General features: G+C 37.9%; 1 protein-coding gene across 3 annotated transcripts in view; it reads left to right on the top strand.

Annotated features, from left to right (window-relative positions):
- LOC126273200 (cGMP-dependent protein kinase, isozyme 1-like) overlaps positions 1–24,842 on the top strand; it is a 365,331-nt gene that overhangs the window by 202,681 nt on the left and 137,808 nt on the right. For all 3 annotated transcript variants that reach the window (XM_049976745.1, XM_049976753.1, XM_049976759.1), the window contains exon 8: positions 9,082–9,220. In XM_049976745.1, coding sequence (XP_049832702.1) covers positions 9,082–9,220 — 139 coding nt within the window. The remainder of the gene's footprint in view (positions 1–9,081; positions 9,221–24,842) is intronic.

Below are 24,842 nucleotides of genomic sequence, written 5' to 3'. Positions count from 1 at the left end.
CAATGTTATTATTAAAATTATAATGGTTCAGATGTAGTCCATTAAATTGCATTCCTTCTTCTTTTTCATGTTTGAATGGTCTGAAACATTTCCCTAGGCCTGTTGTGAATAGTTTTGCTGGTATGGAATCTCCTTGCATGGCTATTCGTACTACACTGAATTTTCCTGTGAACTGTAATTGAGGATCTTAGTTCTCAGTTGCTACTTAAGTTAGAAACATGGATGAGAAGTTTATGGTTGAGCTTGGACCAGCGACCATTTTTGTAACCATTCGAACATGTCTTACTGTAACTATGTTACAATATATTAAGGGAAGTTTGAATAACAAACCAGAGCTGGACCCAGGAAAATTGTTCAGATGGATTAATTTCTTTTGTGTAAGATTTTAAATGGGCTGAAATTAATGCTCAGCTAATGCACCAGATTTGTATGTGGACCTTTCAGATTTTATTTGCAGAAAGAGTCACTGTTACGTAATTTTCTACTGGCTCAATACTCATGGTTCATATTTGGTCCACCAGTGTATCAGACCTTGGCCTATGATAAGTATTAACTGTTTGAAAAAAAAAAAAAATCTTGCTTTGTTTGGATGTTGCGTGCAAAAACACTCTTTTTTATTTTTATTTATTTTTTATTTTATTTTATTTTATTTTATTTTATTTTATTTTTTAAAGTGTGCCACTTCTATGCTTTAAACTTGTACAAATCAGTTCAAACTTCACACGAAAGTAGATAAATCAATAAAGGCAAAATAAATATTTTTCATCTCCATTGTCAAGATCTAACACATTAAAGTTGAGCTAAATATAGCACATAAAATTTGTTCTTATGTATGTGAACTGAATGTGCAGAAATGATTTAAGTTGAATCAAATAAATATAAAATGCATTTGAAAACTCACTTTCAAAAATCGAACTTCATTCAGATTTTACATGGACAAAACACATTTTTGTGAGTTTTTTTTAAGTGCACAGCTTCTATGTTTCAGACTTGTGTGGATTGGTTTAAAGCTTGCAAGAATGTAGACAAATACATCTCATTAATTGTCATCATATTGTATTTTGAAAGCTCTATCCAATGCCACACTATAGGACTCACAAGTTACATTTAAAATGAACTTAAAATCCAGTTTTGCAGGAATTATACTATTGCTCTGGTTTAACATTTCATTCAGTATCATAATTATGTTTGCTGTTATTGTGTGCACCATATTTATGGTTATTTTTTATAAGTTTACATATAAAATCTCATGCATAAATGAAAAAAAGTGTGTAACTATAAAACAAAAAAAATTAAAACTCAATAAAAATTATACAAAATTAAAAATATAAAGTAAAATAATAAAAGTAAAAACATAAAAAAATAAAAAATTAAAATTAAAAAAAGCTCACACACATATGCCCTTGACATAGTGGTGAGACACTAGGCTATACTGCACAGTATGAATGGTATGAGACAGGTTCTAATGATGTGGATGATAAGAAGTGGTGTGGAGCACTAGATTCATTGCTTTGAGCATCGACTCTGACATTGAACAAACCAATATTTGTCATTTGAATATCTAAAGAGTCTTTCTGAGCCTTTAATGTAGAATTAATTGAGTTTATTAAGTCTAGATTTTTCTTTAACATCTCACCTCGAGCATACAATTTAGAATTTATTGCGTTTATCATTGTGTCTATTTTCTACGTAAATTAGCACTTTGTGCATCGAGTTTTTCACATAAAATTGCACTTAATTCATTTCTCAAAGAAGCACCCTGGTCATCTATTTTATCATTTAATTGAGTATTTACTGAGTCTAATTTAAGACTCAGTTCCTTTCTTAAAGCCTCTGAATCTGCCCTTTGGGCTTTGATTAAATTTACTACTTCAGACCAGTCAGGCACCTCCTTACTCACTTTCATTGCCATGGATGGTTCTGAAGTTTCCCAAATTCTCTGTGTATTATCCACATTTCTCTTAGTTTCTGATCTACTAATCATTTAATGAATTAATTCAAGGAATAATAACTACACTAACTAGTGAACAATTTCTTCAACTTTATGCTCGAACAATTATTGTTTTTCGCTCAGGCTCAGTTTTAGGCTGCATTGGTGAGCAGGTGTGGAATCAGCACCTATGAACAGTAACTGGTGCTGGTGGCATCGGTTGCTGGTTCCTGTGTTGGCATTGGTGTGTGGATGTAGAACCAGCACCGATTAGCAGGAACTGGTGCTGGGGGAGTCGGATATTGTCTCCGCGTCTGCAACCTGCGATTCTTGTGAGAGCTATAGACTCCCCACACCAGATATTTTTAGTTAAATTATTCTCATCATATCTCTTCTTAGTCTAATACATCAAGGACTTCTTTCTGCTTTTTCAGTGTTATTACTTTCATACATCTTTCACTGTGTTGCATTCACAACATTTTTCATTTAATTTTTGGACTTAATCCAATTAAGTGAAGCAGTTCTCTTGTCTTGTTATATCTGGTTGCTATGGCAACACATCATATCTTCTGTTTCAATTTCCTCTCAAAATTCCCTTTTTTTGTGTCCTTTTCACTGGTTGCCACATTCTAACAAAGTGGATGATAAGAAGCGTTGTGAAGTTGGATTGCAAAATTCACACATCTCTTGCTTACTCGAACTGCACAGCCAATCTTCTTCTCGGGATTGGCAGCTCCACCAGTCTCCATAACCTTCTTTTCTGAAGAATACTGCTCGTTAACAGGAATTTATAAGACTCTCTCTCTACTTTTGAAATAATTTACTACTCGAAGAATACTTTTAGTTCAGTCCACGTATATTTCAACTTCCATAACTAACATATTCACCCTTTCTCACGTCAATATTCGAATGTTTAGAAGTCAACCAATCCATCTCATGATAGACTCAATAAAATACATCTGCAACAAAGTTGGTTTAACAACCACATAATTTATGAACCTGTCTTGGCTCTAGTGAGTACAATACGTGAAGTACTTAACAACTGTTTATTTTTCTTTAACAATAATCACAGCCACTAAAACAGCAAAGAATACTACATAATTATTTCTTTTTCTTCCAATATGGTTGCTGTGGCATGAGCACCAAACACCTGTCAATGCCATTCAATCATCGCATCTACCTTGTGCTCGTGGCACCTTTCCAGCCTGCTGACACAAACAAGTGTCACAGAGTATGTACGTTCTCCGACACTTATTTTAAAAGTATTGTGTGTTCAAGACTGTAGAAGGGTTAGTGGTTCTAGAATTTATGTGGAAATTCTCGAATCACTACAAGGTAACCATAGAGGAGCCAGACTAATGATGAAACTTCCTGGCAGATTAAAACTATGTGCTGGACCGAGACTCGAACTCGGCACGTTTACCTTTCACAGGCAAGTGATCTACCATCTGAGCTACCCAAGCATGACTCACGCCCCATCCTCACAGCTTTACTTCTGCCAGTACCTCACCTTCTACCTTCCAAACTTTACAGAAGCTCTCCTGCAAACCTTGCAGAACTAGCACTCCTGAAAGAAACTGTATTGCGGAGACGTGGCTTAGCCACAGCCTGGGGAATGTTTCCAGAATGAGATTTTCACTCTTCAGTCGAATGTGCGCTGATAAGAAACTTCCTGGCAGATTAAAAGTGTGTGCCAGACCGAGACTCGATCTCAGGAACTTCGTCTTTCACGGGCAAGTGCTCTACCATCTGAGCTCCCCAAGCATGATTCACACCCCATCCTCACAGCTTTATTTCTGCCAGTATCTCATCTCTTACCTTCCAAAATTTACTGAATGTCTCCTGTGAACCTTGCAGAACTAGCACCCCTGAAAGAAAGGATATTGCGGAGATGTGGCTTAGCCACAGCCTGGGGGATGTTTCCAGAATGAGATTTTCACTCTGCAGTGGAGTGTGCGCTGATATGAAACTTCCTGGCAGATTAAAGCTGTGAGGATGGGGTGTGAATCATGTTTGGGTAGCTCAGATGGTAGAGCACTTGCCCGCAAAAGGCAAAGGTCCCGATTTCGACTCTCGGTCTGGCACACAGTTGTAATCTGCCAGGAAGTTTCATATCAGCGCGCACCCTGTTGCAGAGTGAAAATCTCATTCTGCAGACTAATGATGCTCAACTCAAGCAACATTGCTCAATAAGAATCCTATATCTGATCAGCCATCACCAAAGTCAACAAACATCTACACTGTTTTGGTATTTATGGCAGTCTAAAGACAAAATTATGGTAGAATAGAAGTTGGGAACCAGATTTAAAAAAGCTCCTACCATAGCACAAAAACTGGGTAAATATATCCTGGCAGAGCGAAGGATGTATAAGAAGTGAACTACTTTTCAGATTATGTGGCAACTGCAAACATATTTCAATCAAAACATTGTGCCAATTTCACCATTTATTATGGGTTAACCCCACTTTTCCAGCACAGTGAGCTCTCTTAGCTGCGATGTGTTGGCACACCTGGATCTCACAATTTATAGGTTAAAGGCCCTAATCCTATTCCCAAAGTCCAGTAGATTTTTCAGCCATATTAAGCAATGTATAACATCATATGGCTGAAGAGGATACATGTAATAGTTAAAATGTTGATCAGGAGGGATAAAATTTGTAGGGGTGGATTTGTTCCTGGGAGGATACTAAAACAATTTTTTGATTTCTGGGAGGTGGGGGGGGGGGGGGGGGAGGGTAAAAATGGGAGGAGAGTTGATTCCCCCCCCCCCCCCCCCCCCCCCCACCAAGAGGGCCATTTCTCTCCCAAACCCACCCCTGTAACATTTGTGGTGAGGGGTTTAAGAACAAATGGTCATGAATTTATGTGCATCTAGAGAATGGGACGTATCTACACTAGAATGTATCTGAGATTGGGGGTTCATTGATTGTTGAGATTACCCCAGAATGGGATGCAGACATCCTAAATTTTATGACACGTTCTGTCATGCTGCAAGAAATGAAAAATGCCATGTTGGAAGACATGACATGATAGTGTGTGTCACAATATACAATGTAATACTGTGTATCATGTTTCTTTACTTGACACGATGTGTTATATATTATGTGACATGTGTATTAATACTGGTAAGTAAAAAAAGCATGAATATGACAAGATGTTTTGATTTAAATGTGTTTGAAGCTGCAGATAAGCTAGAAAGCTATTGTCTCTCTTTTACATTCCTAACTGTGTCTGAGACATATTTATATTTATCTTTTTCATGCTTTGCAAGTAGCATTTTTCATTCTGTTATGTGTATAAGTCAGTATACAAACACTTGTATCCCAAGAGCCGTTAGTACAGTTTTTTAAAACTAAGTCAAAAGATTTTTAAAAACCAATCATTCATACTCATTGCTTCAGTTTGTTATTGTTTCCTGACTTGCAGGAAGACTGTTCTACTGTATTGATATTTAAAGTCAGTTTCCTTTGTTTTCTTTATTTGAGTCCAATATTTTTACATATACTGTTATTGGTAATTTTTGTGAATGTTTTGTACATTATGAATAAAAGACTAATAAGTTTATTGTTTTTTGATATTATAGTTCCCTTTCTTGACATGTTGAATAATACAACATTATTTGAGTTCTGGTGAACAGTTTATCTGTACAAACGTTCTGTGAATACAGTTAACAGTTATTTTCATCTAACGTTTTCTCCAGGATGACTCATTCCTGCTGAAACATCATTTCCTGGCAACTTTCCACTCTTAATACCACCAACATTAATGTAGTACTACTTTCAAAATGCCATTATTTTCAATAAGAACTGCCTGTGATTATGATTAATTTCTTCAGTTGTACAAAAATTTAGAGAATTATTTATAAAACTGTACAGTTTTCTCTCTGTTATTTGTTACTGTGCCACCTGTCATGTCAAATGTGAGGTCTGTCCAGTATGATTATCATTTTTTATTATTTGTGCTATAATCCTTCTGAATCATTTTTTGTATCTGCTTCTGAAGTTTTATTTTCTTTTGGTTTCTTCATACCTTAAACATTTTTTGTTTTGTTTTGTGTAAGTACTTTGACAATAATTGCCTCTTTCACTGATGGCTGTATATTCTTGATTTCCTATCATGCCAGTATTGACAGTTTTAATTAGTTTAATTTTGTATACCTTAGGATCCTTAAATACACTCTTGTAAACTATATTTTTGATGTTCATATTATCGAATGTGTTCATTTTGGATTTTCATCTTTTGTAAATCTGCATTTTAGGAATATCTGATCACTTGCTAAGAAAAAGCAATGTTGATCCATCACCTTCTACATGATTTACAGTTTCCCTAAAAAAAATATTTTATCTCAATTTAATGAAATCTAGTACAGGGACAATACTTTTAAACTACAGTAAACATCTATCTAATATTTAAATTGTTTCCCACTTTTTCGTCAGTAATGCATTATCGGAACCTCAAGATAATGGTTTGTCATTCTGCTGAGAAATCAGTATTTTAAACATGTCTGTTAATCTTATTGTTTTAAATGATTACAAAATAATTGTTTAATGCATATTTAACAAATCATTATCTTCCACTGAACAAATATAAAAAACTTAGTTATTTTAATGCAAGTACAAATTTGAAGAAGCAAGTCTTGAAATGGAATTCAAAATTTGAAATATTCCCTTTTATTTTTAGTTTTTTAACAGCAAAAGGTGGTCAAGGAATATAATGATATTAATATATGAAAGATTGTTATAATTTTCATGGAATTATATGGCGTTACTTTATTATTGTTGAATAGCTACATCACCAAGTTTGTGGATTTGGTCTGATGTGTAATTTTATGATATATTCCCCTAAATATAAATAAAATAGAATGCCCACAAGCGCATCATTAAGATGCAGCTATATGTTAAACACATTTTTCCTCTGCTTAAGTAATTTTGTTTGGAAGCACAAAGAAAGTTTAACGGGTGAGGGAGTAGCCATCTGTAAAGTTTTCTCTCATTAACAATTTCATTCGTTATTTTTGTGTGGATTACCTGTTGTATAAATTGTGTATCAATAATATAGAACAACTCACATCAAAGAATACAATAACACAAAAGCATTTTTGGATGAGAATTTTAGATAACCTTTAGATACTATTTTATCTATTTTCTACAAACAATACATTAGAGACTGCTATATAGTGGCATAATCAAATGTGAATGCTTAAAAATGGAAAATAAATAAAAGTACTTATTTTTATCTTCATGATGCAAGTAAGTAAATAAAATGTACATTTTTCTTTGTAGATTTAATTTAAATTCAACAATTTTATTGTAATGCTGTAACTAAAAATACTACTTTCTCCTTTAAAATTTTTTTCTCTCTATCTGCATTTCATTATATGAGTTTTCTGGTAATACTTGTTCTACTATTTTTTAGATAAGTCATAACTGTAAGTAACTAGTTTATGAAAAGTTTGATTCATGATGAATATTTTAATTACTTTTTGAACAACTGTATGTTATTAACTTCCTTGCATGCTTAGTCATTAAATACAGAAACCTTGTAGGATCACTCTGTTGTCTGTCCATCTGTCTGTCTGTCTGCCTGTCCATCCGACTGTTAAGAACACTTTTTCTCAGGGATGGGTTGACTATCAAGTTGAAATTTATTTCATGTACTAAGGCCTATGTTACATACTAAGGCCTATGGCCAGTTGATGGTGTAAGAACTATAAGCTTCCAAGTCAGAGCAATCAAAGATATGACTATTTTTGTCACAAATTTTGATACACACAAACTCACATGTCAAACCATTTATGGTACCTTCAGTTGACCTACAACCATGAAATTTGGCAAGAAGCAAGGTTTCACAGTACAAGTAAAGGAAAAATCCTAATATTATTAATTTGCAGTTATATCGCATAGAAAATTTTATTTTGTATATCTGACTGACTGACTCACTGTCTGTCTGTCTGTTAAGACACTTTTTCTCAGGAATGGATAGCTGTACCAAGTTGAAATTATGTCACATGTTAAATTCTATGGTTCATTGGCCATGTAAAAAATTTAAACATCTAGGGTAATGCAATCAAATGATACAGCAATTTATGTCACATTTTTTACCTCTTCCCAATATCAATATTAATAACACACAAAAAATTGTCAAAATTCTCTGTGGCTGCGATGGATCATTACCTATTTTGTGTGAGCAGTAATAAAACTGACAAACTTTAGGAATGGATTTCTGACTATAAATGGAGGGAAAAATGTCTTACAAACACGTGTCCGGAAATGGGCAGTGTGCATGTAAAATGACAACAAATCATCCTGGAACATAGTATCGAGCTGCACTGCATTGATCTGATGTCACAACAGATGTTGAAAGTGGTCTGTAGCTTGTACTTGGGTCTGTCTCAATATCCTTTAGTACCTGGTGCTCCAAATCTGGTGCACACACAGTTTGTTGCCTCCCTGCATGTTCATCTGCCTGAAAGGACTCCTGATCACTCAAACACACAAAAAGGGCTTGAAATGTTGTGTTATTTGGTTGGTGTCTGTGAGGGTACTTGTTTTGGCATAGCTGAGCTGCCCCTTGACCTTTTCCATTTGCTTGGCCTTACACAAACGCCATCTTGGCTTGTTCCTGACATGAGTACCAGGCTGTATTGCTGCTTACAGTACACTGTGTCAGTCACACAACCACAAAGAACACATGGTAGGGTCAGAGGAACTATCATTTGTCAGTGCCATCTACCATGGCAGTAATGCATGTCCAGACACATGTTCGTGGGACTTTTTTTCCTCCATTTCCAGTCAGGAATCTGTCCCTGCAGTATGTCAGTTGTATTAATGTTCACCCCATATGTATAATTAAGTTTGTATAGACTCCTTGGTGTGCAAATCCTACTTGCCCTTATCTGTATTGTTGTAATGACAATAATAGTAACTTAATTTCTGATTCAGCAACCCCCTAGTGAGCTTTCAAGAGTTCCAGAGCCATGGTGACAAATTTTCACATGTTTTGTGTCATGATTGTGAATTATTTGTATTCTGTCATTATCTATAATAAATATTTGATAAGTAAAAGTTCTAAGCATAAAGCTCAGTTGTTACCAAAAAGCAATAATGCGTAAAAGCCTGTTTCCTATCAGAAATGATTTTTTTCCCCTGCAGCTTCTGGTGTGGAAGAAAAGCTAGCTGTGCTTGGGACTGGAGAATATTTTGGAGAACTAGCATTGTTACATTCGATAGTTCGTCAGGCTACTGTCACTGCCTTACACCCAGGAGTGGAATGTCTGGTCCTTGAACGAGGGTGTGTATTATTGGGCAGCAAAATAATAATTTACTGAAAAAAATTATCTGAAGGAATACTTAGTTGTAACTATTAAAATAAGATTTTTCACTAGTTTTTCAAATTTTTTATTTTTTGTTTCTCATAATTATCTTTCCACTAGCATTTTTGATTCAATATAGTCTCACTCACTTTTCTGTATTTTGAATGAAAATTATACAAGATAAAATCTATTCTTTTTATTATACCATGATGTATTTCAAACACGTGTGGTTGCATCAATGTAGAAAAATTTGTTGCTTAGAAACTATAAATATTGTTGTTGTTGTTGTGGTCTTCAGTCCTGAGACTGGTTTGATGCAGCTCTCCATGCTACTCTATCCTGTGCAAGCTTCTTCATCTCCCAATACGTACTGCAGCCTACATCCTTCAGAATCTGTTTAGTGTGTTCATCTCTTGGTCTCCCTCTATGAGGGAGGGTGATGCCTCAGAACATGTCCTACCAACCGATCCCTTCTTCTTGTCAAGTTGTGCCACAAACTCCTCTTCTCCCCAATCCTATTCAATACCTCCTCATTAGTTATGTGATCAACCAATCTAATCTTCAGCAGGAAGAGACTACAACCCCTGTCTCACTCCCTTGCCAATCACTGCTTCCCTTTCACGTCCCTCGACTGCCATCTGGTTTCTGTACAAATTGTAAATAGCCTTTCGCTCCCTGTATTTTACCCCAGCCACCTTCAGAATTTGAAAGAGAGTATTCCAGTCAACATTGTCAAAAGCTTTCTCCAAGCCTACAAATGCTAAAACATAGGTTTTCCTTTTCTTAATCTAGTTCTAAGATAAGTTGTAGGGTCAGTATTGCCACACATGTTCCCATATTTCTATGGAATTCAAACTGATCTCCCCCTAGGTCAACTTCTACCAGTTTTTCCATTCGTCTGTAAAGAATTCATGTAAGTATTTTGCAGATGTGACTTATTAAACTGATAGTTCAGTAATTTTCACATCTGTCAACGCCTGCTTTCTTTGGGATTGGAATTATTATATTCTTCTTCAAGCCTGAGGGTATTTCACCTGTCTCATACATATTGCTCACCAGGTGGTAGGGTTTTCTCAGGACAGGCTCTCCCAAGGCTGTCAGTAGTTCTAATGGAATGTTCTCTATTCCAGGGGCCTTGTTTTGACTTGTGTCTTTCAGTGCTCTATCAAATTCTTCAAGCAGTATCATATCTCTCATTTCATCTTCATCTGCATACTCTTCCCTTTCTATAACATTGCCCTCAAATACATCGCCCTTGTATAGTCCCTCTATATACTCCTTCCACCTTTCTGCTTTCCCTTCTTTGCTTAGAACTGGGTTTCCATCTGACCTCTTGATATTCATACAAGTGGTTCTCTTTTCTCCAAAGGTCTCTAATTTTCCTGTAGGCAGTATCTATCTTACCCCTAGTGAGATAACCTTCTACATCCTTAAATTTGTCCTCTAGTCATCCCTGCTTAGCCATTTTGCACTTCCTGTCGATCACATTTTTGAGATGCTTGTATTCCTTTGTGCGTGCTTCATTTACTGCATTTTTATATTTTCTTCTTTCATCAATTAAATTCAGTATTTTTTCTGCCACCCAAGGATTTCTACTAGTCCTCGTCTTTTTACCTACTTGATCCTCTGCTGCCTTTACTACTTCATCCGTCAGTGCTACCCATTCTTCTTCTACTGTATTTCTTTCCCCCATCCTTGTCAGTTGTTCCCATATGCTCTTCCTGAAACTCTGTACGTCTGGTTTAGTCAGTTTATCCAGGTCCCATCTCCTTAAATTCCCACCTTTTTGCAGTTTCTTCAGTTTTAATATACAGTTCTTAACCAATAGATTGTGGTCAGAGTTCACATCTGCCCCTGGAAATGTTTCACAATTTAAAACCTGGTTCCTAAATATCTGTCTTACCGTTATATAATCTATCTGTAAGCTGTCAGTATCGCCAGGCTTCTTCCATGTGTACAACCTCCTTTAATGATTCTTGAACCAAGTGTTAAATATGATTAAGTTGTGTTCCATGCAAAATTCTACCAGGAAGCTTCCTCTTTCATTTCTTACCCCCAATCCATATTCACCTACTAAATTTCCTTATCTTCCTTTTCCTACTACCGAATTCCAGTCACTCATGAATATTAAATTTTCGTCTTCCTTCATTATCTGAATAATTTCTTTTATCTCATCATACATTTCTTCAATTTCTTCGTCATGTGCAGAGCTGGTTGGCATATAGACTTGTACTACTGTCGTAGGCATGGGCTTCATGTCTATCTTGGCCATGATAATGCGTTCACTATGTTGTTTGTAGTAGCTTACCCGCACTCCTATTTTCCTACTCATTATTAAACCTACTCCTGCCTTATCCCTATTTGATTTTGTATTTATAACCCTGCATTCCTCTTTCCATCGAACTTCACTAATTCCCACTATATCTAACATTAGCTATGCATTTCCCTTTCTACATTTTCTAACCTACCTGCCCGATTAAGGGATCTGACATTCCACACTCCGATCCATGGACCGCCAGTTTTCTTTCTCCTCATAATGACATCCTCTTGAGTAGTCCCTGTCCGGAGATCCAAGTGGGGGACTATTTTACCTCCGGAATATTTTACCCAACAGGATGCCATCATCATTTAACCATACAGTAAAGCTGCATGCTCTCGAGGAAAATTATGGCAGTAGTTTCCCCTTACTTTCAGCCGTTCTCAGTACCAGCACAGCAAGGCTGTTTTGGTTAGTGTTAAAAGGCCAGATCAGTCAATCATCCAGACAGCTGCCCTTGCAACTGATGAAAAGGCTGCTGCCCCTCTTCAGGAACCACACATTTGTCTAGCCTCTCAACAGATGCCCCACTAACAGCGAGGTCTATTGTGCAGGGGGGAGGGGGGGGGGATGTCTATAAATATACTGAAACAAAAACATGTATATAGTGCTGCATACATGTTAGTCATGCAGTGAGCTGGCTTTACTGCTACATCGATGAACTATGGTAAGGGAGAGGCTATGGTGACATCGTGTTGTTGTTGTTGTGGTCTTCAGTCCTGAGACTGGCTTGATGCAGCTCTCCATGCTAATCTATCCTGTACAAGCTCCTTCATCTCCCAGTAACTACTGCAACCTAAATCCTTCTGAATCTGGTTAGTTTATTCATCTCTTGGTTTCCCTCTACGATTTTTACCCTCCACGCTACCCTCCAATGCTAAATTTGTGATCCCTTGATAACTCAGGACATGTCCTACCAACTGATCCCTTCTTCTGGTCAAGTTGTGCCACAAACTTCTCTTTTCCCCAATCCTATTCAATACCTCCTCATTAGTTACATGGTCTACCCACCTAAACTTCAACATTCTTCTGTAGCACCACATTTTGAAAGCTTCTATTCTCTCCTTGTCCAAACTATTTATTGACCATGTTTCACTTCCATACATGGCTACACTCCATACAAATACTTTCAGAAATGACTTCCTGACACTTAAATCTATACTCGATGTTAACAAATTTCTCTTCTTCAGAAATGCTTTCCTTTCCATTGCCACTCTACATTTTATATCCTCTCTATTTTGGCCCTCATCAGTTATTTTGCTCCCCAAATAGCAAAACTCCTTTACTACTTTAACTTTCTCATTTCCTAATCTAATTCCCTCAGCATCACCCGATTTAATTTGACTACATTCCATTATCCTCATTTTGCTTTTGATGATGTTCATCTTATATCCTCCTTTCAAGACACTGTCCATTCCATTCAACTGCTCTTCCAAGTCCTTTGCTGTCCCTGACGCAATTACAATGTCATCGGCGAACCTCAAAGTTTTTATTTCTTCTCCATGGATTTTAATACCTACTCTGAATTTTTCTTTTGTTTTCTTTACTGCCTGCTCAATATACAGATTGAATAACATCGGGGAGAGGCTACAACCCTGTCTCACTCCCTTCCCAACCACTGCTTCTCTTTCATGTCCCTCGACTCTTATAACTGCCATCTGGTTTCTGTACAAATTGTAAATAGCCTTTTGCTCCCTGTATTTTACCCCAGCCAAATTAGAATTTGAAAGAGAGTATTCCAGTCAACATTGTCAAAAGCTTTCTCCAAGTCTACAAATGCCAGAAACGTAGGTTTGCCTTTCCTTAATCTTTCTTCTAAGATAAGTCGTAAGGTCAGTATTGCCTCACGTGTTCCAACATTTCTACGGAATCCAAACTAATCGTCCCCCAGGTTGGCTTCTACCAGTTTTTGCATTCATTGGCGTTAGTATTTTGCAGCTGTGACTTATTAAACTGATAGTTTGGTAATTTTCACATCTGTCATTACTTGCTTTCTTTGGGATTGGAACTATTATATTCTTCTTGAAGTCTGAGGGTATTTTGCCTGTCTTGTACATCTTGCTCACCAGATGGTAGAGTTTTCTCAGAACAGGCTCTCCCAAGGCGGTCAGTAGTTCTAATGGAATGTTGTCTACTCCTGGGGCCTTATTTCAACTCAGGTCTTTCAGTGCTCTGTCAAACTCCTCACATAGTGCCGTATCTCCCATTTCATCTTCATCTACATCGTCTTCCATTTCCATAATATTGTCCTCAAGTACATCGCCCCTGTATAGATCCTCTATATACTCCTTCAACCTTTCTGCTTTCCCCTCTTTGCTTGGAGCTGGGTTTCCATCTGAGCTTTTGATATTCGTACAGGTGGCTCTCTTTTCTCCAAAGGTCTCTTTAATTTTCCTGTAGGCTGTATCTATCTTACCCCTAGTGAGATAAGCTTCCACATCCCTACATGTGTCCTCTAACCATGCCTGCTTAGCCATTTTGCACTTCCTGTCGATCTCATTTTTGAGACGTTTGTATTCCTTTTTGCCTGCTTCGTTTACTGCTTTTTTATATTTCCTCTTTTCATCAATTAAATTCAATATTTCTTCTGTTACCCAAGGATTTCTATTAGCCCTTGTCTTTTTAGCTACTTGATCCTCCGCTGCCTTCACTACTTGATCCCTTAGAGCTACCCATTCGTCTTCTACTGTATTTCTTTTCCCCATTCCTGTCAATTGTTCCCTTATGCTCTCCCTGAAACTCTGTACAATGTCTGGTTTGGTCAGTTTATCCAGGTCCCATCTCCTTAAATTCCCACCTTTTTGCAATTTCTTCAGTTTTAATCTACAGTTCATAACCAATAGATTGTGGTCAGAGTCCACATCTGCCCCTGGAAATGTCCTACAATTTAAAACCTGGTTACTAAATCTCTGTCTTACCATTATATAATCTATCTTATACCTTTTAGTATCTCCAGGATTCTTCCATGTATACAACCTTCTTTTATTATTCTTGAGCCAAGTGTTAGCTATGATTAAGTTCTGCTCTGTGCAAAATTCTAACAGACGGCTTCCTCTTTCATTTCTTAGCCTCAATCCATATTCACCTACTATGTTTCCTTCTCTCCCTTTTCCTACTGTTGAATTCCAGTCACCCATGACTATTAAATTTTCGTCTGCCTTCACTATCTGAATAATTTCTTTTATTTCATCATACATTTCATCAATTTCATCGTCATCTGCAGAACTAGTTGGCATATAAACTTGTACTACTGTGGTAGGCATGGGCTTCGTGTCTATGTTGGCCACTATAATATGTTCACTATGCTGTTTGTAGTAGCTTGCCAGCACTCCTATTTTTTTATTCATTATTAAACCTACTCCTGCATTACCCCTATTTGATTTTGTATTTATAACCCTGTATTTACCTGACCAAAAGTTTTGTTCCCCCTGACACCAAACTTCACTAATTCCCACTATATCTAACTTTAACCTATCAATTTCCTTTTTTAAATTTTCTAACCTACCTGCCTGATTAAGGGATCTGACATTCCACGCTCCTGTCCGTAGAATGCCAGTTTTCTTTCTCCTGATAATGACGTCCTCTTGAGTAGCCCCCACCCAGAGATCCGAATGGGGGACTATTTTACCTCCGGAATATTTTACCCAAGAGGACGTCATCGTCATTTAACCATACTGTAAAGCTGCATGCCCTTGGGAAAAATTACGGCTGTAGTTTCCCCTTGCTTTCAGCCTTTTGAAGTACCACAACAGCAAGGCCGTTTTGGTTAATGTTACAAGATCAGTCAATCATCCAGACTGTTGCCCTTGCAACTACTGAAAAGGCTGCTGCCCCTCTTCAGGAACTGCATGTTTGTCTGGCCTCTCAACAGATACCCCTCCGTTGTGGTTGCACCTATGGTACGGCTATCTGTATCATTGAGGCACGCAAGCCTCCCCACCAATGGCAAGGTCCATGGTTCACGGGGGGAGGGGTGACATCATAGTGAAGAGAATTGATGAAATACATGGTCGCCATTAATACCTTTATTCTACACCAAGGAGTAAAGAAACAACTTACAAATTATATACATTTGTAACTTATATTAACTGCTGGTTACTGTAAATAGTGTTGCCAATAGTTCCACTTAAGCACTTATCCTGGAGGTAAATCACTCTTCAGTGACATGAGTACATTGTCCAATCACATGATCACAGGTGTCCAAAATGAAATAAACTTTCTGCTCAATCCACAGGACATCATGTACTTTGCAGACAGGACTAAATGAAAGAGAATTGAATGGATGGGACCTAAAAAAATTTGGTAAGTGTCAGTGGGAAGCTCATATTAAGCTCAACCCTTATAGTGTGTGACTTGTAGAATCAGGCTGTGGAATAGGGATCTGCATGGCATGGTTGCCCAGCTCACACTGTTTTTCTCCTCCACTCTTATGCACACCACACCACGGCCAGAATTTGGCCTAAAGGTAAATGTGCTCATCAGAGAATGCTGGGTGACACATGCTTTTGCTGACTGTAACAGCATTTCAGTTGTTCACATATTTCTGTGGTAAGGCTGGCACAATACTATGAATCAGAGATATTTTGTAATTTATAGGATTGTTATGGTCTCCAGTCCAAACGCTGGCTAGAAATAACTCTTTCCACTAGTCTATCCTCTGCAAGCCTCTTCACCTCTACAAAACTACTGCAATGTACATCCATTTGAACCCACTTACTGTATTCATATCTAGACCTCCCTCTACATTCTCTGCCCTCCAGTCTTCCCTCCATTGCTGAATTGTCTTTTCCTTGTCACTTCAGGGTATGTGCTATCAAGTGATCCCTTCTTTTAAACAAGTTGTGCCATTCACTACTTATTCACCAGTTTGATTTAGTACCTCCTCATTCACTGTTGTCAGCACCTACCTTCCTTGGAATTGATAATATTATATTCTTCTTCAACTCTGTGGTTATCTCCCCCATATCTTGCACACCAATGGAATAGTATTGTCACAGCTGTCTCTCCCAAGAACCTTAATAATTCTGAGGTGATGCCATGTACTCCAGAGATCTTGTTTGCACTTAGACCTTTTAGTGCTCTGACAAATTTCTCTCACAGCATCATATCTCCCATCTCATATTAATCTACCACCTCATTGCTTTCTATAATATTGTCTTCAAATTCATTTTCATTGTGTAGCCCCTCTATTCCTTTCACATTTCAGCTGTTTCTTCTTTGCTTAGTACTGGCCTACCATCTGAGTTCTTGATGTTCAAATAGGTGATTCTCTTTTCTCCAAAGGTCTCTTTTAATTTTCCTACAAATGGTATCTGTAATTTCCATTAATCATCCTACAGCCTTGCATTAGATCTATAGCCATACCTGCTTTGCTGTTTTTCACGTTTTGTCAATCCCGTTGTTTAGGCACCCTTCATTTTTTTTCACTGTCTAGGTTGTCTCACTACTTTTCCTCCTCTTCCTTCTTCTGTTATTGGATTTCAGTCACCCTTCACAATTAACTTTTCATCTCCCTTAACTACTTGTATAATTTGTTTTATCTCATCAAACTTTCTTTTCTCCTCTTCTTCATCTGTGGATTTATTTGGCATATAAACTTATGCTGCTTCATGTATGTTGGCTTCATGCCTATCTTAGCTATGATGATACATTCAGTATGCTATTCATAGTTGCTTATCTGCATTCATATTGTCTTATTCATTACTAGCTGAGAAACCTGGCATTGCCTGGCTATTTCTTTATAGCTGTGCTCATATCTTTGTACTTGACTTAAAAAGTTTCTTTATATACAATATTTAAATTTGTTGGGAACATGAAGGAGAGAGCCATGTACAGCTGGCTGTGCGAAGAGCAACTGACATTAAAGTCGACTCCTGCAACACACATCATCCGGCCCTGTGCTTGTTCATGGTCATGACATAATACAAGCCCACTAATAATTGTACATGTTTAAAGTGAAATGGTAAATTGTTAGGAATGAGATGAATTCACAGTATAAAAACTTGCTTATCTGTGACATTTCCTAACAAAATTTCTCCTTATATGGTATTATGTTGGAGAGAAGTAACTTGAAGTGTCTGTGGATGAATGGTTCTGAAGAGCAAGTTAAATGCATGATTCTCTAGAACAGTACATCACACCTTGCTTTTCAAAGGAGTTTCCAATGAGAGGATTAAAGCCTGATGATCTCAAACTACAGCAAGTCTTGCCTCATGTTGATGTTCTCAAGCTGCAGCAGTTTTTGCCTCATGATATTCATTGAATTCTTGAGACCACATAATCCTCAGCCTTTTTGCTGTTCTGGTGTATTCAGAGAGACTCAACCATTTCCTAGGCATTTGTATGCATAAACAAAATTAAATCAAAATGTATTGAGTTGGCACACAAATCACAAAGTGAACTTGATAAATTCGTTATTCCTAGCAATTAATATAAAAAAACTATGGAAAGATAAAAAGCAATGTCATTAAGTTTAAGAGGGTACCCAAAAAACTGGAATAACATTGCCTTAGATGGAGCTTCTGTAGAATGAATTTCTGCCACTGGTGTTTATAGCTCAATTCAATGCCAGTTCAGTTTTGCCTGTATTGTTGACCTGGCTTATTCTGTTCATCCATGGTGATTGTTTTTGCAAGTGCTGTTTTGCTCTTGTTTTGTTTATCGTGATGGCAAGTTTAAGCAAACAACACGCAACTGTGAAATTTTATTTTTCCTTGGTAAAAATGCTGCTGAAACTGTTTTAATGTTTAAAACAGCTTACCAAGATGACGCTATGGGAAAAATGCAATTTTACGAGTTGTTTGCTCAATTTAAAAATGGCAACATGTCAATTGATAACAAACCTCATTCTGGATGTCCATCAACTGCCCAGATTGTCGAGAACAGTGAAAAAATTTAAGAGCTTGTGCTCATAGACCATCGACAGAAAACTGATCAGCTGTCGAGATAAGTGGGTTGCTTGGAGCTCAGTTCAGCTAATTTTAATGGAAGATTTGGGAATGAAAAGGGTTACTGCCAAGTTTGTTTATCAGGTTCTCTGTGACAATCACTAGGAACATTGAGCTGAGACATGTTGTGCTTTGAAACATTAGCTTGAAACTGAGTCAATTTTTTTGACAAAGGTCATTACTGGTGACGAGTCATAGTGCTATGGTTATGGCCCAGAAAAAAAGCAACACTCAAGCCAATGGAAGACGTCATCACCACCCCATCCAAGAAAATGTCCTCAAGTCAAACCAAACATCAAAACATTTTTGATTCATAATGCATAGTTCATTCAGAGTTTGTTTCCCCAGATCTGGTAGTCAGTCAAACCTGTTATTTTTAGGTTTTAAGAAGATTGCGCAAGAGTGTTTGTCAAAAAAGACCCATTTGTGGCAGACAGGAAACTGTTTCTTCCACCACAACAATGCACCTACACACATAACTATCTCTGTTAGGAGTTTTTGGCTAAAAAATTTCATGGTTCTGCTGCTCCATGCACCTTAATCATTTAATCTGGTTGCACGTGACTTTTCTTATTTTCACGCATGAAAAGATGTGTGAAAAGAGACTGATTTGACAACATTGAAGAAGTAAAGGGGAAAATGTGGCAGGAGCTATCAGCCATTTCTAAAGATGACTACAAAAATGTTTCAAGCAGTGGAAGCATCAGTGGAACAAATGTATTACTTGTAATGGATAAGGTTATTTTGTAAACAGTCTGAAAATATATAGCTTTTAGAAAATAATTCCGGTTTCTTTTGGGTATCCCCTCATACACATAGCAAAATCAGCAAATGCATGTACCATAGCCAAGTAAATTTAATGTTAGTTTGTATTCATAAAGATAAGATTGTGACACTTAATTCTGTCACTGACATAAACTTCTGAAAATACATCTGTGACTGAGTTAACAAAGTAATAGTACCTTATATTGGTTTGTTGGTGTACTATGAAACTAACAGCACCATCTATTGGTTATTGAGTGAACTATTTGTGATGATTTAACATCTGAACTACTACAAAACCTGAGGATAAATTTTTAAATGAAATTTTAATCAAGATTTGCTTTTTCCGTGTTCCAGTTTTGATGAAATAAAGCATATTCAATGCACCAAGGGTTGCTCAAGTTACTGTGTGAATCTCATGAAAATATTTAGAGTAATTTTGGAAATTAGTGTGTTCAAAGAGACAGACCCAAGATAAAATTTTAAATTACACTTTAAATTATATCTTTTTTTCATGATCTTATTTTGAAGAAATAAAGCATACATGTTGCCCCAAGATATACTTGAAGTTATCTGTGAAAGCCCCATGAAAATTCATCCAGTAGTCTAGGAGATTGGTGAGTTCATACAGTCAGATATGATGATTTTACATTTATATTATTAATATAAATTAGGCCTATTCCTGCATCATCCATATTTCGTTTTGTTGTGGTAACCGTGTATTGATAGTCACTAGAATGGAAGTCCTATTCCTCCTGTGATACCACTATATCTAACTCCAACTATCCATTTCCCTTTTCCAATTCTATTACCTATCTACCTAATTAAAGGATCTAATGTTCCACACTTTGACCACTAGAATGCCAATTTTGTCTTTCATGATGATGATATTCTCATGAGTAGTCTCTGCCTGGAGATCTGAGAGGGGAAAATATTTTACCTGGAGAATATTTTGCTGTAGAGGATACCATTACTAATACACTACAGAATTGAGCTTCATGTCTTCAGGAAAAATAGTGGCTGTAGTCTTTCACATACTTTCAACAAGGCCATGATGGCTAAAGTCAAAAGGTCCAATCAGTCAATCATCCAGACTGTTGCCCCATTAGTTACTGAAAAGACAGTTTAACCTCTTCAGGAACCATTGGTTTATCTGGCCTCTTCACTGATAACATTCTGCTGTGCAAAACAGCAGTGCCTTTGTTATTAAGAAGTATGACGCATCATATTTCTTAGTAACACAGTTATTGCTATTTCATTTATATGCCAATACCAGGCTCTCAACTCTCAATAAAAATGTCTTTCCCAGATAGGAATATACATAATGTATGAGTGCAGGTTGTGACATGTGGACAATGAGAAATGGAAGTTTGGGTCTGACCATGATTTGTGCGTGGATAGCCAAAGTGGTTAAGGTAATTACTTGCATAAAGTGAGTAATCTGAGTTTGAGTCCCAGTTCAGCACAAATTTTTATTGTTTCCATTCCAGTATATAGCTGATGGTGGTGTCTCTTCATAATTTTGAATAGTTGTCCTGTATTTTTTGATGGCTGTTGTTACTACTGTTCATGTTTTTTCAGAGATGTATAGATTAGGACTATTCTTGCATCATTCATGCATTCATGCATACTAAAAATTCAACGCACATTGAAGTACATTATTTCGTGAATGAATATTATATGAATGGAATTACAGAAATTTGTAAAGCAGATTCAGAAAACAGTGTAGCAGGAATTTTTGCTCTGAGCTAGGATAAATTCATAACATTTTGAGAAATGTTGGATGTAATTAATTAAGCTTTGTTATTCTAATTTGATTGTGATATAAATGTAAAGAGGCATGTTTGAATGTGTTACATTTATATCAAGAGTATTGAAAATGTTGTGAGTGTTCCCAGCAATGAGTGTATAAAGCACAACAAGCAGTTTCTTCTTTGCTGTGACAGTATTCACAGTGTAAAGATTGGTGAATGCCGTATTTACCTTGTTGTTAATAAATATTCTTAACAACTCTGGCAGCTACATAATATGCATTCCCTGAATTAGTCAAAACTATCAACACATCTAATGTAAATGGATAGATAAAAAATCTACTCACCAAGTGGCAGCAGGGCTACCCTATAATGTCTTTCCTTTTCATTCTGTCCGATAAGTCTTTCCTTCTCATTCTGTCTGATAAATCTCCCCTAACCTGGGGTTCTGTGTGACTTTTCTGAACTGTATCCCTTTCCGTAAATCTCTCCAGTCCTTTTTCTTCACCCCTCTTCCTTCCCCTTCAACTCTTCTGCCAGAAGAAGGAGCCACTGGCTCCGAAAGCTTGTAAAAGTTAAATCCTTTTGTGGGTGTGTTCTCCTACTGCCACTTTATGAGTAGCTTTTTTTATCTATAAATTTACATTATTCTATCAGCAGATCTGGAATACACATCCTCACACCAAAAATAAAACAGAAGTATTTACAGTACGGGACCTGGGAAGCCATGGTATCAGTTGAGCCATGACTGATATACATATTAATGAAGAGTCAAGTTATGTATTCCTGAACAGCCACTTGACAGTATGACTACACACCATTACGCATGTACTAGACATGAATCCTTTCATCATAAGAAATATCATCCAAATAGTTAATTAGTTCATGTTCTGGGAATGAAGGTACTCATTGTCTTCTACTTGGCCCTTTTGCTCTTACTACAATAGTAAAATCTGCTCTTTACAAGATAATTGCAAAATAGAGATGAGTCCTTAGTAGGAGGGCTTAAAAAAAAGAATGGATTCACTGTAACATTTTTGAGTTCACTGCAAAATAAAATATTGCCTGAGCTTCCTCTTTGTTTTAATATGAGCTCCCCTAAAATCTAAAATATTTATTCTATCTAAAGTTTGGCTTAGGTTTTAGACTCTTCTGAAATTCTTTGCTAAAATTTGGGCTTGAAATGCAGCTAGAAAAGTATTTCCTCCATAAACTTTATTGTTTCAGTTCAACAATTTTTATTTCTTCCTCATATAAACACATGAGTTTATGTAAGTTATTTTAAAATCTATATTTCTTGATTCTTCACCACTTCTAAATTAAACATTAATTTTTTCTTCTTTTTTAAAAAATTCTCTTTGTAAGACAATATTCTCTCTTCTTGAAACATTGAAAATCAAATATCCTTTTTTTCAATCATAAAAATGTTGTAAGCTTTCAAACACAGGTTATACACTCTTGGAAATTGAAATAAGAACACCGTGAATTCGTTGTCCCAGGAAGGGGAAACTTTATTGACACATTCCTGGGGTCAGATACATCACATGATCACACTGACAGAACCACAGGCACATAGACACAGGCAACAGAGCATGCACAATGTCAGCACTAGTACAGTGTATATCCACCTTTCGCAGCAATGCAGGCTGAGATTCTCCCATGGAGACGATTGTAGAGATGCTGGATGTAGTCCTGTGGAACGGCTTGCCATGCCATTTCCACCTGGTGCCTCAGTTGGACCAGCGTTCGCGCTGGACGTGCAGACCGCGTGAGACGACGCTTCATCCAGTCCCAAACATGCTCAATGGGGGACAGATCCGGAGATCTTGCTGGCCAGGGTAGTTGACTTACACCTTCTAGAGCACGTTGGGTGGCACGGGATACATGCGGACATGCATTGTCCTGTTGGAACAGCAAGTTCCCTTGCTGGTCTAGGAATGGTAGAACGATGGGTTCGATGACGGTTTGGATGTACCGTGCACTATTCAGTGTCCCCTCGACGATCACCAGAGGTGTACGGCCGGTGTAGGAGATTGCTCCCCGCACCATGATGCCAGGTATTGGCCCTGTGTGCCTCGGTCATATGCAGTCCTGATTGTGGCGCTCACCTGCATGGCGCCAAACACGCATACGACCATCATTGGCACCAAGGCAGAAGCGACTCTCATCGCTGAAGACGACACGTCTCCATTCGTCCCTCCATTCACGCCTGTCGCGACATCACTGGAGGCGGGCTGCATGATGTTGGGGCGTGAGCGGAAGACGGCCTAACGGTGTGCGGGACCGTAGCCCAGCTTCATGGAGACAGTTGCGAATGGTCCTCGCCGATACCCCAGGAGCAACAGTGTCCCTAATTTGCTGGGAAGTGGCGGTGTGGTCCCATACGGCACTGCGTAGGATCCTACAGTCTTGGCGTGCATCCGTGCGTCGCTGCGGTCCGGTCCCAGGTCGATGGGCACGTGCACCTTCCACCGACCACTGGCGACAACATCGATGTACTGTGGAGACCTCACACCCCACGTGTTGAGCAATTCGGCGGTACATCCACCCGGCCTCCCGCATGCCCACTATACGCCCTCGCTCAAAGTCCGTCAACTGCACATACAGTTCACATCCACGCTGTCACAGCATGCTACCAGTGTTAAAGACTGCGATGGAGCTCCGTATGCCACGGCAAACTGGCTGACACTGACGGCAGCGGTGCACAAATGCTGGGCAGCTAGCGCCATTCGACGGCCAACACCGTGGTTCCTGGTGTGTCAGCTATGCCGTGCATGTGATCATTGCTTGTACAGCCCTCTCGCAGTGTCCGGAGCAAGTATGGTGGGTCTGACACACCAGTGTCAATGTGTTCTTTTTTCCATTTCCAGGAGTGTATAATATTTCATGGCAATGTGTTGCTTAAGATGTAGGTGAGGGTGACTATTAGACCTGACAATAGAAAGTGTAAGGAACATGGTGATACAATTAGTTGCTGTATCCATCTAAAACAAGAGTTAGTGAACACAGTCAAAGTTAGTTAAATCACACATCTCTTAAGGAATTTGAAAACTCTGGATGGAGTTGACAAATATGTAAGTTGCTCATAATCCATTACTTCTTTTCATAGTAGGATCTTCCAATGCAGGTTATAATCTATTTAAGATCACAGATTTTTTCTAGATATGCAGTTGTAAACATATAAATATGGTTTTCAAAATTTTAATTATATATATTGACCTCATAGAGGAGGTGGTGGGTTGCAAACAGGCACGATGAAAAGACTACTAAACTTTCAAGCATTCAGACCAAAAGTCCTTCTTCAGAAAATGGAACATACATTCAAACATGCACAATTCACTCACACATGGCTATTGTCTCTGGCCACTGGAGCCTGACTGTGATCCTCTGTGATCCACCACTGCTGACAAAAAATCACCCCCTGTTAACAATCCAGAATTTGTTAATCTCAAACCTCCCTTCACCATCAGTTCCCAAATTTGCCGACATGGAAACCAACATAAAATCCTAGAAAGAATCACACCACACCTCCTAAAAAGTGATCTGACCTTATAATCCTACTTACCAACAGACTCCACCATTGTGGTTAGGAATAGCAGGGATTATCCTCTTAAGGGACTCCACGAGCTCTCTAATATGTCCACCTACTAACCCTGCTGCCGCAACCCCATTCTAGAAATCAAGCAGATCTCCAGTCACTCCTCAAATCCTTTGGTCCATCCCAGAACCTATCCCCTGAGTCTATCTCTCTCCTCATCCGGGACTCCACGAGCTCTCTGATATGTCCACCTACAAACCCTGCTGCCGCAATCCCATTCTAGAA

Source organism: Schistocerca gregaria, chromosome 1 (assembly GCF_023897955.1).
Source record: "Schistocerca gregaria isolate iqSchGreg1 chromosome 1, iqSchGreg1.2, whole genome shotgun sequence".
NCBI classification, from domain to species: Eukaryota; Metazoa; Arthropoda; class Insecta; order Orthoptera; family Acrididae; genus Schistocerca; species Schistocerca gregaria.
The sequence above is the reverse complement of the archived record's forward strand: the minus strand, read 5'-3'. Positions and strand labels throughout refer to the sequence as shown.